We start from the raw sequence: 14,304 nt of genomic DNA on the forward strand, positions 1-14,304 counted from the left end.
AGAACCTGTTGATGTTTACAAGCTCAATTCAAAAAGGAGAAAGATAACATTTAACAAAATACTGAAAAACGTAAGGTACTGAAAAACGTAAGGTACTGAAAAACGTAAGGTACTGAAAAACGTAAGGTACTGAAAAACGTAAGGTACTGAAAAACGTAAGGTACTGAAAAACGTAAGGTACTGAAAAACGTAAGGTACTGAAAAACGTAAGGTACTGAAAAACGTAAGGTACTGAAAAACGTAAGGTACTGAAAAACGTAAGGTACTGAAAAACGTAAGGTACTGAAAAACGTAAGGTACTGAAAAACGTAAGGTACTGAAAAACATAAGGTACTGAAAAACATAAGGTACTGAAAAACATAAGGTACTGAAAAACATAAGGTACTGAAACAATGGCATTCCTTAAAAGAGCCAAAATAAACAGTGCTTAAGCAGGTTTTTATAGCTGAGTTGATAATGGGATTTTCAGTACTCGCAGCTGATAATATTGGATGCTAACACTAGTTCTGTGTTTTCCTGAGGCTAAAAATCTCTCTTTATAATTATTATTTTTGTTAAAAATAATTACTTATGTTAATTACATGTAAAAATCCTTCTAAAGAATGCAATAGCTTACACTGATGGAATCAAATCAGAAATGCATGTCGAAAAAGTTTGTGTTTTCTTTTCTATGGCTACACCCAGTTGTAATAGCTATGTGTTGTGATCCCTGAAGAGAAAAGATGCTCAAAGCTCATCACTACTACAGTGCCCATGCACTAACACTGAAATCTCATTTTGTCTGTACATGAGAAGACTGAAAACTTTTGAAAAGATGCATCAGTTTACACGAGCTCACATACATTTTGCTGCTTTTGTATACTTAATACAGAGAAATTAATTTTTGTCATTTTCTTTACAAAGACAAAGATAAAAAACAATTCTGTATCTTTAGTAGGACCTTGCTAGTTACCCACATGATAATCTTTTAAAGAGCGCTGCCATCTGGTCTGGCTTGTCAAAGCTGGTCCTCATTTGTGTTAGAACCTCAACATTCTCCACCACAAGTTTCTAAAAAGAAGCAAGGATTCAGGTCAGCTATAGATTTCAGTATGTTAACAGGATAAATGCATGGTTTAGGATATTTCAGTCTGGCAGAGATGCAACTAAACTCATGGAACACAGATGTACCCACTGTGTTCTTAATGGGACTACAATATCAGTATTATTATCAGGCACTACTCTACACAAAAGCAAGCTCTGAATCAAAAAGCAGATGATTACATACCCCCTTGGAACATGATTTTTATATTCAGCAATGTGTACAACTTCTTAAAACAATGGAACTAAACTCAGTAAAACCAGACAATAGCTCCTCATGCGTTTTATAAGAAAAATATACATCTATCAATGAAAATGCAGATTCCAAAGTAATCCATTCCTTTGGGTTGCTCCTTTCACTAGTTATGGTGTAAGGATTAGAAATTTAATGTTGGTAAAATTGAAAAATGGAATGAAGAGTGTAAGAGTCAGAATCTTAAATCTTGGTGCATTTACTTGACATTTTCTTCCATTATAATATGAAATAAAAACATTCATTCAAGTCCCAACACCTCGGCCTGAAACAGTTAAACTCAAGTGCAGTATTTTTCATGTCAGTTTGACCAAAAGAAAAGAAAATGTGTGTCTGTTTCTAATTTGTAACAGCTCTCATACACACAACTTGTAGCATTAGGGTAAATGTAATAACTTTCTTGAAATCATTCTCCAAATATGTATCAGATTTAAATTTAAGTTACAGAGATTGCATAATCACATCTATAAAATGTCAGATCCAAAAAGGGTTTCTCGCTAGCTGAGGAACTTACGTTGTGCCAAGTAGTATTTTTAAACTCTCTTCAAGCAAGGAATAGGTACTTTATTCTTACAAAAAATATTTTTGCAGTTTGAATGCAAAGTTCCCTGTTTCAGAAATGGAAAGTATGATTATCTCTCTTTAGGTAGAGGACAACCAGCATCTAAGAAAATTTAGATATCTTGTGTGCTTCTGAACATTAAATGAAGAAAGCATTTCCCTTCTTTTAAAGATGACTTAATTTAGTGCTTTGTATACTAAACAAATATATACTTGTATACTAATATCAAGGTAGAAACGAACTGAAAGATGGAGGAAGAAAACAATATATTCTGGATGGGGGGTGGTCTTCCAAAGTGATTATTAATAGTTTTCTTTTTCAAGTGAGTGCATTCCAATCCCCCTTATTTACTAGGCAGCAGAAACAAAAGGAGCAATGAGGAGAGAGCAGGAAAACCTACTATTCATCAAACATGTAGGCCATTATAAGCCTGGAACGTAATTTAAGATATATCATACAAAATCTAAGAAGAGATATACCTGCAGGAACCTACTGCTTTAATAGTTTTATTTTACTTTGCTTCAACCCACGCTGAAAACAGGGCAAAACATAGCAACTAGCAAGCAGGGAAATGAAGTTTCAGAGGAAATATTCCTGTGACCACAGGAGGAGAAAGAAACAACACAACTTAAACTATAATGCTGCTATGAAATAAATAGTGGTCTGTATTTACTCCCACCCAGTCAAGTAGCCTGTGCAAAGCAAATCTGTCCAACAGCTTAGACCTCTCAGATTCAACTACATTGTGTCATGGTCATGCTATTTCCATAACCTCAAGTCTATCCATAATCCACTCAGTCTTCTCACTTTCATTCTTATTTTCAGTGAGAAGCAAGGAAAGAAATAAGCTGTACAAGATGTAGCAAACTAACCACCTCCAAGAATGTGTGCACATGTGCACGCACATAGACACACAAGATGTACTTCTATGCTGAAAGCCAAAGCCAGACCGGTTTGCACTGCAATCAAGATGGGCGATTTTAAACCAACTGATGTATCAGAACTTGGCAGATGTGTGACATTTTAATTTAAATCCCTCAAAGCTCTCCAGAACGCAAGATTGAAGGCAATAGCCCACGCACATTGTTATTGAGTCAAGCTTTCAGCTTTACAAAAAATAACCAGCACATTAGTTTAGGATTTAAAAGGAACAGGCTGGAATACAGTTCAAATAGTTACTTCAATGAGGCAAACTTCCCCTCCTCACCCCAGTCTTAAACTTCAGATATAAAACCAACACCTGGTCCCACTGCGGGAAGCAAAGCAAGCATGTTGAACCCTACTCTTAATAAATTCCCCATTCTATCCCTCTTGTTGCTTCCTTCCCCCAAACACAGATGTTTCTCAGTGCTCTCTTGCTAAGCCAACTGCATCTCGGCCAAAGAGATGAACATTTTATTACTTTATTTTTTCCCTCCAAATATGTGGTCATGTGCCTGTGCATCTACATTATGTTCTGCTTACCCTTAGCAGTATCAGAAAACAACAAATCTCAGAGACAATTTGAAATTGCTTTTTAAAAAAAATATACAGAGCTACAGTATCAGTCATGCTGATTTTGAGAAAGTACGACAACTCCGTAGTAAGTGGACAAAGACAACAGCAACCAACAAACATCTGCCCAATAGCTTTGCGTTTTACTTGAAATGTGACACATGTCACTTTGTGCATAGCCAGGAGTTACACAATTTAACCTTAAAACCATACCGTTCTCACCTGGAAAGTCTCATCCCAAAACTCAAAAATTGAAATGGGCATAAGGAATCAACTACCCTGTCTGGCTGGTCACTCAGGACAGGGTTGCTGCATGCTCTTGCGGTAGCCGGGAAAGCACAAGCAGCCCCTCTCCTTAAGCTGTGACATTGAATAAAAGGCTTCACATCTTTTAGGTGATCATACATCCTAGCAACTCAGCAGCACCAAAATTCACGATGTTTACAGGGAGAAGAAGATCTTCAAAATTGTAACACGGGATATATCAAAAACACACACTTTTAAAGGCCTGGTATGCTAATAATAATAAATTGTTGTTGAATGAAAAAATGAAAGTTCCTTAGATCTCTGAAGTATTCATGTGCATTTTTAAAAACACAGCATGCATGAATAGTTACAAAAAACCCCTTATTGTAATTAGTAGTTAAATAAATTGAAGATGATGAGATATTTTTATAATAACAACTTGGAATTAAATTTGGAAGTGACACGAAAAGAGTAAGTCACAAGAAAAGCAAATATATGCCAATTAGTGGCATTTTAATAGCATGACTATCCTGGGAAAGTAGTACTAAGATGATGAGATATAATAACAACCTGAAATTAAATATGTTAAAAACTCTTTCCAGAAAGAGTTAATTACATAGGCACCAAGCGCTTCCCTGTCATTGTTCGTTGTTCTGAATATACACGCAACTAGCTTCCTTGAAATGCCCATATTTTCATCTTTTTTCACGGCACCAACTTCACTGTTTGTGCTGCTGTAGGTATCAGATTTATCAGAATACAGACATTTATAATAAATGGATACTGTTCAGCCAAGGAGAAGAATATGTCTAAAACCAAGGAAAACAAACAAAGAAGAAAGACCTGAAGTCTCCCACCCATGTAAACTGAACAATAGAGGCTAACATACATGGTGAGGAAAGTAGGTCCTTATAGATGACTAAAATACATTTGATATTTTCATGCTAAGTTTTGAGAGTCAACAGACTCGGATAAGTGCTTTGCAAGCACCTGGAGATCTTGAAAAACATTTCTCCCATTGATGATAAAAAGAGACTTGACTCCTAACTTAGGGTACCTAACATAGACATCAACAGAGCCTGCATTAAGTCCTGCCCATTCAGCTGTTGAAGAATGTGGGATACACACATACTACATGTGCAAACGTACTACAAAACAAAATTCACAGCTTTGACAGTCTGTTTGATGCAGTCATTTCAAAAAGACAGCAAGCAGACGCATAGCTATTAAATATCCTAAAGAAAGCTTAAACAGAAAACAACCCGCCTTCCCACCCACCAGTTTCCCAAGGTTACCTTTAGCTCAGCAACCTGTGAAGAAATGTGCCACATCAGACTTTCACTTAGGAACTTCATACCATATGGTCCCAGAAGTTCAGAAAGGGCTCTCATTTCTGAGAAATAAAACAAACCTTTTTACTTCAAAGATTCCTTCTTCAGTTATTTGATGCCCATCATGTATCTAGCAATAATGTTCTAATTGCAAAAATATGTTACCACCAAATAGAAATTTAGATATGAGAACTTGTATTGTAATAGAACTGAAGCAGCAGTCACCAACACGCTATTCTCCTATCTCTTGTAGCTTAAATGCAACAACCCTGTTTGACCAAAAATAGGAAAGGTGAACTCTCTCAAGGCATAGAGGCAGCATGAATAAAAAGTACTTAAAATACTACTGAAAGTTAACAAATGCTGCCTATAATAGAACATTCTGTGAGTTGCTGTTATTCCAGTTACTCAGGCACACATAACTATCCCTCACAAGCATTCAGTAGAAACATCAAAGTTTACCTGATATGTCAGAGTACTCCTCAGCATTAAATGTTAATTCATTTTCTGTAGGCAAATTCACAAATGCCTTCATGGCTGGAAAATAGGCTATGTGACCATTGCTGACTTGCCGTAGTAAAGTTTCCAAATACCTTATCAGAAACGGAAAAAGTTTTAGATGAAAAGACACATGATCATAGATACTCCATACAGATGAAGTATACTTGTGTGACAAGGGACAGTAAAGCCTATAGACTAAAGTTTTACAGACATCAGTTGAACTATGAAAGTATCTTACTCTACATCTCCCCCTTATAAAAAGTGAATTTCACGATACACAAACTTTTAAGGTGCTTTTAACAGGTACTGGGAGAAGTAAACTTGTGAAGTCAGAAACTTAAGAAAATTTCAAACTCCACTTCTCGAATTCCAGATTTTTGATTAAACAAAAATAATATAAAAAACTTGTAACAAGTGTTCATATAATTACTTACCAATTTGTGTACAGACTGGTAATGGTTGGCTCACCGTGACTATCTAAATGCTGGGTTTGCTGAAGCAGAACATTGTTAAATACTCGTGTAATGTCGATCTGTACATAATTTTCTATTGACTGGAGAACTGTCATATAGGCTCTTACACTGGTTAACAGCTCGGAAGGCTTTGCAATCTCTTGTGTTGCTTGATTATACATAGTCATTCCAACAATTGACCTTTTAGAAACAAAAAAAATTGGAAACAAATAAATTGCACTTATTAGTAAAATTAAACAGAGACAAAGATGCAGCTATAAAATTATTTTATATTCAAAGCTTTTCTCTGAATGCTTTTCCAATCTGCAAGTATAAAACTCTAATCAATGAATATACTATACCAGCACTTTTAAAAATAGTTCTAGATGCCGACGACAACTGTATTCATGGTTCCAGCAAAAATTTCATGAGACTGTAAGAATACTCACTGAGTATTTTTAAAATAAAGCTCCCCCCCGCCCATATATAAGTGCAATCCACAATGTGGAAGACTTATTACAACTACTTTGGTAAATAAATTATCCTTAAAGTCTTAAAATGCAAAACTTCTGGGAAATGCAAGAGCAATGATGTATTAAAGTGCTCAAAGCATATTAACCAAGGCAAAAATTCTCTGACCAAAGTTGCTCTCATAGTTTTAGTTTGAAATATCTGTGAAAAAACCATATAGCTATAATTAAGTATGAATTGAAAATATTCAAAGCAAAACTTCTATCTTGCGTTGCTCTGCATAAGTATTTAAAGGCACATCTGATTATCTTGTGATATTAACTATGCCTACTGTATTTGAGTGCATAACTTTTGCAAGACACAGACCATACCATTTAATCTCTCTTTTTGCCTCAGCTCATGCAGTATTAAAAAAAACCCCCTCAGTTATCTTGAAAGATCTCATCTCTTCTGCACTACAGATAGCTTTCCTAGAGCATATTTATTTTAAACTACACTTTAACTGTTTTAAATAACTTTTCAAGAAAGTTATCAGAAGCTCTGTGTTCAACAGCTAATGCTTCTCAGCAATTATCTTGTAAGTAGGTAAAAGGAAACATTTTTACATCATTTGGTAGGTAAGCTTCAGTTATATTTGTATACACAATTTTAAAAATTTGGGTGTATGTTAAGTAAATAAATAGGAATTTTATTAATGAAAAACAAATCTCCCTTTAGCTGACACAGTGATTTCTATCTTTAATCAAAAAGTCAAGAAATTGCAGGAAATACTTTGATTTGTCCAAATTCTCACTATAAATAAAACCAGGCTTCTAATAACAGATACCCTATACATCAGGCTAGCTTTCAAGCTAGATCAGAACTGCACAAAGGACTCTGTACTCCCTTTTAACATAAACGGACATGAACTTTACCCAGTATCTCACTGAAACCAGGCCCTGAAGCAAGCTGTATCAGTGGGTTCTTAACGCAAACGAAGTCTTCTTAGTAAACAAATGCTTGTTGTAGTATTCATTTTAGGCTTAATAATGGTCTCAGACTTTCAGAGCTAAGCTTTTGAGTGGCACATACTTTTCAAAGGGAGAATAGCAACAAAAAAAAAAAGGGGGGGGGGGGAAGAAATTGGTAGATTACTACCTTCACCACAGGTGAACAGGATGAGTTATTCTGGAGGAGATCATCAGCTGATTTAAGTAACATTTTTGTTAATTATAAACTGAACATTCATTCTGTTTGGCTAACAAGTCTCATTTCTTCCATAAGGCAATAAAAAGGAAAGCAGACTCTGAAAGCCATCTGCCGGTGGCTTCAGCCCCAATCCACAAGCCAACATACCCGAATTACGCAAATACGACCTTCACTGGTCTAGGTTTATAGACCTGAAGAGTACAGCTGACTTCTTATAAAGTCATGAAGTTATCTTCACTTTTATGCCACCTTGTCTTACTTTAAAGATGGAGGGCTCCAGAGACCTAACATTATGTCTTGATGAGTAAACGTTTTAAGTCTTTATACCTTGTATGGAATATATAATTAGTAATCCTTGGCAGAAAATACAACCAGGATAGCTGGCTGTTTTAATATGAAGTTGCCATGTGCCTAGTTCTGTAAACAACAAGGGGAAGATCAAGGTAGGAACAGACAGGAATATCAAGTGGCAATACTTTTTGTTTTAAGAAAAAAGGTAATTAAAACATCTTTTCAGTTGACTTTGTCAGGTTTTGAGTTCTGATCTTTACATTTCCCTTTCAGCAAGCAAGTAAACTCAAACACTTGAAACAATCCAGCACTCTGCAAAAGAACGGTGGGAAGGCAGTCTTTATAAATGCCTAAAAATAAATGTCACGAACTCCTACAAAATATATAGGACTAGGAATGCAGGATCAGGCTATTATATAGGTGATATTAATTTCCAATACATTTTGTTTTAAAGTAGGAATTAACAATTGTGTATGTCTGCACATATAACTTAATCGTCATTTCAGTCAGAATTTGACTTACAAGTTTTGCAATCCACCCTTTTAAGATCTAGTTTTCCACAGGAAGTATACAATACTTCCAATGTCAAATCAGCAAAGACTTATCTTGTATATGAATACTTCTAACTTTACAATGTTTCTTACTTGGTAAAGCGGATTTCCAGGTGAGACGTTAAATATTCTCTTGGGGTAAACGTGTGTTCCCAAACCACCATGTTTGGTACATAATTGATTGAGAAGCAGAGCTCAGAAAGTGCAGTGTGCAGTTTGTCCAGGCTTTAAGAACAGACAACAAGAAATTAAGAAAAATATTTAATGGAACATAAGTATGTATTATCACGGAAAGCACGTACTGGATGGAAGATGCCTCAAGAGCAGGTACAGTTCTAACCCTTTCATTATCTTTTTCTGCTTTGAGACACTCTTCTAGCTTATTTTAAAAAAAGTATTTTGGGTAAGAACACATCCTACAACTGCATACTGATCTGCATCACATACAGTGATGTGAGAGATACACTAATTTATACATATACATATAAATTTTTTTTCCCCTTGAAAAGAACAGTCTTAAAGTGTTTTTTTCCTAACAACTAAGCAACACAAGTCGTGTTTGCTCCTAGCCAGTACTAAAAGCCTAAAAATATTGGAGGAGGGAATCTTAAGCTACAAGTAAGTTCTCTTCCCTCTACTTCTCTAATCTTTACAGTTCTCTGATGTTTGGTTGTTGCAACTGTAGCAAAACCACTTTCCTTTCGGCAGCATCCCTGTTTAGCCACTCCCAGCCACAACACTAAACATTTATTGTTTCCTTTTTCTTAGCTTCCTTCCTCTTCATACTTTTATCACGCTACCATCTAGTCCTATGATCTTTCCTAACAATTATCTTCTCCCTTTTCCTCCCCTATCATCTCTTATACCCCAAACTGTATTTATTAATGTTTGTGATCTCTTTCAGGTGGGTTTTTGGTTTTTTATCTGCTGGCACTTTCCATTTTTCTACAGCCACTACCAAGGAAACCTTCCCGAGCTGGTACAGGCACTGGAGCCTCAACTCCATCCCAGCAGCTGAAGGCAGCAAACAGCCTTTCGGCAGCAAGAACTTCCAGCCCAGCCTGTACTTTACCTAGTTCAGAGTGTTAAGCAAGGCAGAATCGAAGATGCCATCCACTCCTTGGACTCCCACAACAATTACCATGACTATACAGGAAACCTAGCTACAGCACAGGGATCCTGTCTGCTCAGGAAAGGAAACATCCGAGAAGATAAATTCAAGAGATACACATTCCTATTGCTTTACGTAACAGAATTCAGTCTCTATACAAGCTACAGAAGCATCATATGCTCGCAAACTACAAAGTTGTTATATTTACAGTCAATTAAACTTACTCAGATAAATTAAGCAAGAAGCATTCAATATGTAAAACACGTGTTTTGACTTGGGATTCTGGGTGAAAGGAATAGAAGAGGCTTACTTTGTCACGACCAATCTGTTTTTCCTCATGCTTTCTACTCCTGGTTTCTCCCTTTCAGGTTCTCCCTTCTTTCCAGTCTGTTTTTTTGACTTCTTGTTCACTGCTTGACTGATGGTTTTGGCACAATGCTTTGGCAGCAACTAGTAAAGGAAAAAAATAGCCCCCCAAATTAAAATCCAACTTCTTAGCAGCCATGAGATACAAAATAAGTTTATGGTCCAGGTGGAGACTTCAGCACACAAGTAATATATTCTTCCTTTGACGACTAGCTACACAATTCTAATATAAAAAGTTTTCCTCAAACCACTTTCCATTTTATAAACAGAACACTTTCCCAAAACAGGGAAAAAAGGTGAACAGGAAATAGAACGATAAAAATTCAGAAAGTTGAACAACATAGAAAATCCCAAAGGAGAATTAAAAGAATAGACACAACCACGCTCACCTGATCACTCAGCGTACATTGTTCTGTGCAAATGTCTGTGATAAGATTGCGAGCTTGCTTAGCCATTTCATCCAAGAACATGTTACACAAGGAAAGACTACGATCTCCAATATGATGTCGCTGTTAAAGAGGAAAAAAAAAAAAGACTTATTTTCAGGTTCCTGTTAGTCCTACAATATTCAGACAACACACACACTGTACTGCAGTTAATCGTTCACTAAATCATAGAACTGGGGTATGAGAAATAATGAATTCATTAGTCCTTAATAGTCTCAGCCCTGGGATTTTATTTTTTTGGAAGCAACTCGAACCATGAAATGTTCGAAGTCAAAATGGCATATCATCACTAAAAATATTTTGCAAAACATTTTCTGTAAAAGGAGACAAAATACATTTTAAGAAGTAGGTTTTCATGTTTCATTTTGGAATTAATCTAATCTACTTTAAAGTGTCCAATACTCAAGTTTTCTGTGAATCTCCTCTTCATTAATTTGTACCAGTACTAAATCTAAGAGAAGAAAGCATGCAACTCAAGCTATAGAGAAAGCACAGTGTCATTCACACCACTGAGAAAGTCAATAGTGAAGCTCTACCACATTAATTTCTGGATTCAGTTTCTTTGTCACTGGATCTGCACAAGCATAGCCTTCCGTCTCAATGAAATCCTTCTTTCACCACTACTGTTTACTTTCTAACAGCCACAGTACCACATATTGTACGCAGTACAGCAAAGATTATTTTTCAGAAATGATAAAGAGTTACAAAGTCATACAATTCAGATATTGAATTAAAAGTTCTGTTGGCTGTGGCAAAATGTGCTTGCTGCAGCTGCATTCAGAGTAACTAGCATACAGTGGACTTTGGCTACTGTCCTGGTTTCAGCTGGGATAGAGTTAATTTTCGTCTTGGTAGCCGGTATGGGGCTGTGTTTTGGGTTTAGGATGAGAACAATGTCGAGGATACACTGACGTTTTGTTCTTGCTAAGTAGTTGCTAAGTGGCGCTCACAGTGGTAAAGGACTTTTCAACTGCCCATGCTCTGCCGGGTGCACAAGAAGCTGGGAGGGGGCACAGCCAGGACAGCTGACTCAGACTGGCCAAGGGGCTATTCCATACCATATGGCGTCATGCTCAGTATATATATAAGCTGGGGGAAGAAGAAGGAAGGAGGGGGACACTGGGCATGATGGCGTTTGTCTTCCCAAGTAACCATTACGCGTGATGGAGCCCTGCTTTCCTGGAGATGGCTGGACACCTGCCTGCCGATGGGAAGTAGTGAATGAATTCCTTGTTCTGTTTTGTTTGCGTGCACGGTTTTTGCTTTGCCTATTTAACTGTTCTAATTTATTTTACTTCAATTATTAAACTGTTCTTATCTCAACCCACGAGTTTCCTCCCTTTTACCCTTCTGATTCTCTCCCCCATCCCACTGGGGGGGAGTGAGCGAGCGGCTGCGTGGTGCTTAGTTGCTGGTTGGGGTTAAACCACGACAGCTACCAATTCCTTACTGTTACTGTAATTGTTCTGAAAGACATCTCTTGTCCTGAAGGGAAGCTTTCCTAGATACTTTTTAGTGGTTGTCCAGTATAAATAGAGTTCGCAGCTGTTTAAAGCAAAGTATCCAGAGAAAATAATGATATAGACATTTACTGAGATGAAGTTTAGCAGAAGAGGATTTGAAGTTTAAATAAGAAAAATCTGCATCGTTCATATTACAATAGATCTTATTAATCAAATTGTTTCAGATGAGCACTGTTAAGAATGAAAATACACCTTCATGAGCACTGCACAAAATTGGCCAAGTTAACTAACCCCCAGAGTAATTCCAAGGTCAACAGACATACAGGAAATGTACTAAAGGATCTATTTCATTACAACAAAAATAGAAAAAATTTCCTCAGAATCAAACTACTTTCTTTAAGAAAGGGTCCACTTCTTTAAGCAACATTCTGTATTTTTTCATTTCTAATTCTAACCAAAGTGTTTGCATTACCCAGTTCTGACCGAAACAAAAGCTTGCATCATACTGTATATCACTTAGGATTTTTTTTTTTTTTTTTAATCTTACTGCAGAGGCACTATTTAAAACAAGCCATACAGAACTCCCAACTTCCTATTTCCTGTTTCTAACTATGAGCGTATAAACACTGTTGCTTGTAAATTTTAATAGGCATACAGGATTCATTAGCATCTCAGCCTGAATGACCCCTGAAAAGTCATCTAATCTTTGTACCTTCGTTTAATCTCTCGTTAAAGCAAAGATAATACTACTTACTCACTTCAGAAAAGGATTTTGGGATCTGTGGGTGAAAAATCACATAAGAAGGTATCTACTTGCTTTACTTCCCTTTTTACCACTCTCCTCCCTCGAATCTTATATTGCTATAAGAAACATCATCTTGCAGCGTTCAGCTCTAGTCCTCTCTACTTTAAACAAGAGATGAAAATAACTTATATATTTTAAAATTACCTCTTCCGGGCATAGTTCATGGGTGCAGCTCATAAAATGAGTACAAAGCAGTGGGAATGCAATTGAGTATCTTGACTGAGAGGGAAGCTCCAAACACTGCTGAAACATCTTCTCAAAAGCACGACTATAAAAACTGATCAGAAAGAGACATTTAAGTGGAACACATACATCATTTTGCTGCAAATAAAGTCTACTTCACACAAATCAAATATGCTATTAGTGTTAGATTTGTAGTCATAACTTATATGAAAAATTGCATCATGTTTTCAAAGTAATTTGTTTTGTGTTGACTTCTTATGCATTTTATTTGCATCTATTATTAACATATTTTTATTCTGATGTTTGCCGCATAGGCACTGCAAAAACTTGCACCTTTTGCACAAATGTACTAAGGAAGAATCTGCAAATGACCCCAGATCAATTATGTGACTGCTTGAAGAATCTCTCTGACAGATCTTCAGAAATACCTTTATCAAACTAATTCAGATGGAAACCAGAAATTCTAATTGATTCTCCCACTGGCCTATCTTCCTACAAAGTTTGCTATTTAAAAATTACACTTGCAAGGACAAACCAAACAATAAATAATAAAAAGCTTCTACAGTCAGGTTAGTAACATACCAAAATATAGAAAGATCCGAAGTTTCAACCAACATCTCCACCAAAGAATCTACCATTTTTGTGTGGAAAATGATTGTGTTCATCATTTTTCCTAGTTCTCTATGGTCTGCAAGACTAAGTGAAGCTTTAGAAACACTGGTGTAGGCCTGGAAAGACACAAGAAAAATTTTATGTTATATCTACAGCTGCTTTTTTGCAAAGTCCATTGCTATTGCCCAATATAAACATTAAATGCTGATTATGCTATGCATAGGACACCTGTGTACTTAAAGATCGTGGATAGACTATTTTATCTTTCCACTGTAGCTTAAGAGAAGCAAACTGCCTTTCAATGAAGTCTCCAAATGTCATTTTAATATGATGCCGATTCACAGATAAACTGTAGAACAAATGTATTGACAAAACACACACAGTTGTGAGCCCTCCCTTTAACAGTCAGGTTTTGGAAAGCAAGTAAAGAATGCATATTTTGAAAACATAAAGATAACATGTCTCTCTAATCTTGAGACAATTTATTTACAGTCTAAACAGTACTCCCCTCTATTAAGTCAATTGAAGATACTATTATTGCAATGCACAGAAGTGATCTCGCTGAATAATATTTACCCTCTGAACAGTCTCTCTACCTTCCCTTGCCTGGGCAGGCTGAATCACACTCCGAACAGTGCACAGCTGCCAAACTGCTCATCCTCAACACATTCTATTTCCAAACTGTTATAAACGCTCCAAAGAATGATTTGCAAAAAGTATGCTAAGCAAAGTTACATCAAAATGTAGCAAATTATCTGCTTAAGTATTTGTTTGATTTTAAAAGACTACGTTGTTCTTAGAGAGCCTGTCATCCACTTGCAGTATGAGAGTAACCTAGAAGAGCAGTAATATATTAAATGTTTCAGTTTTAAGTTAGTAAAGCATCATGCATATTTAC

The 14,304-nt window shown here is 36.3% G+C and overlaps 1 protein-coding gene across 2 annotated transcripts in view; it reads right to left on the reverse strand.

Moving 5' to 3' along the window:
• NCKAP1 (NCK associated protein 1) overlaps positions 1–14,304 on the reverse strand; it is a 63,750-nt gene that overhangs the window by 15,287 nt on the left and 34,159 nt on the right. For both annotated transcript variants that reach the window (XM_082312809.1, XM_082312808.1), the window contains exons 16-24: positions 13,377–13,522; positions 12,756–12,888; positions 10,287–10,406; positions 9,842–9,981; positions 8,514–8,645; positions 5,902–6,120; positions 5,429–5,559; positions 4,931–5,028; positions 957–1,050 (exon numbers count right to left, since the gene is read on the reverse strand). In XM_082312809.1, the coding sequence (XP_082168935.1) occupies positions 957–1,050; positions 4,931–5,028; positions 5,429–5,559; positions 5,902–6,120; positions 8,514–8,645; positions 9,842–9,981; positions 10,287–10,406; positions 12,756–12,888; positions 13,377–13,522 (1,213 nt within the window). The remainder of the gene's footprint in view (positions 1–956; positions 1,051–4,930; positions 5,029–5,428; positions 5,560–5,901; positions 6,121–8,513; positions 8,646–9,841; positions 9,982–10,286; positions 10,407–12,755; positions 12,889–13,376; positions 13,523–14,304) is intronic.

This window comes from Platalea leucorodia, assembly GCF_965183815.1.
Source record: "Platalea leucorodia genome assembly, chromosome: 5".
NCBI classification, from domain to species: Eukaryota; Metazoa; Chordata; class Aves; order Pelecaniformes; family Threskiornithidae; genus Platalea; species Platalea leucorodia.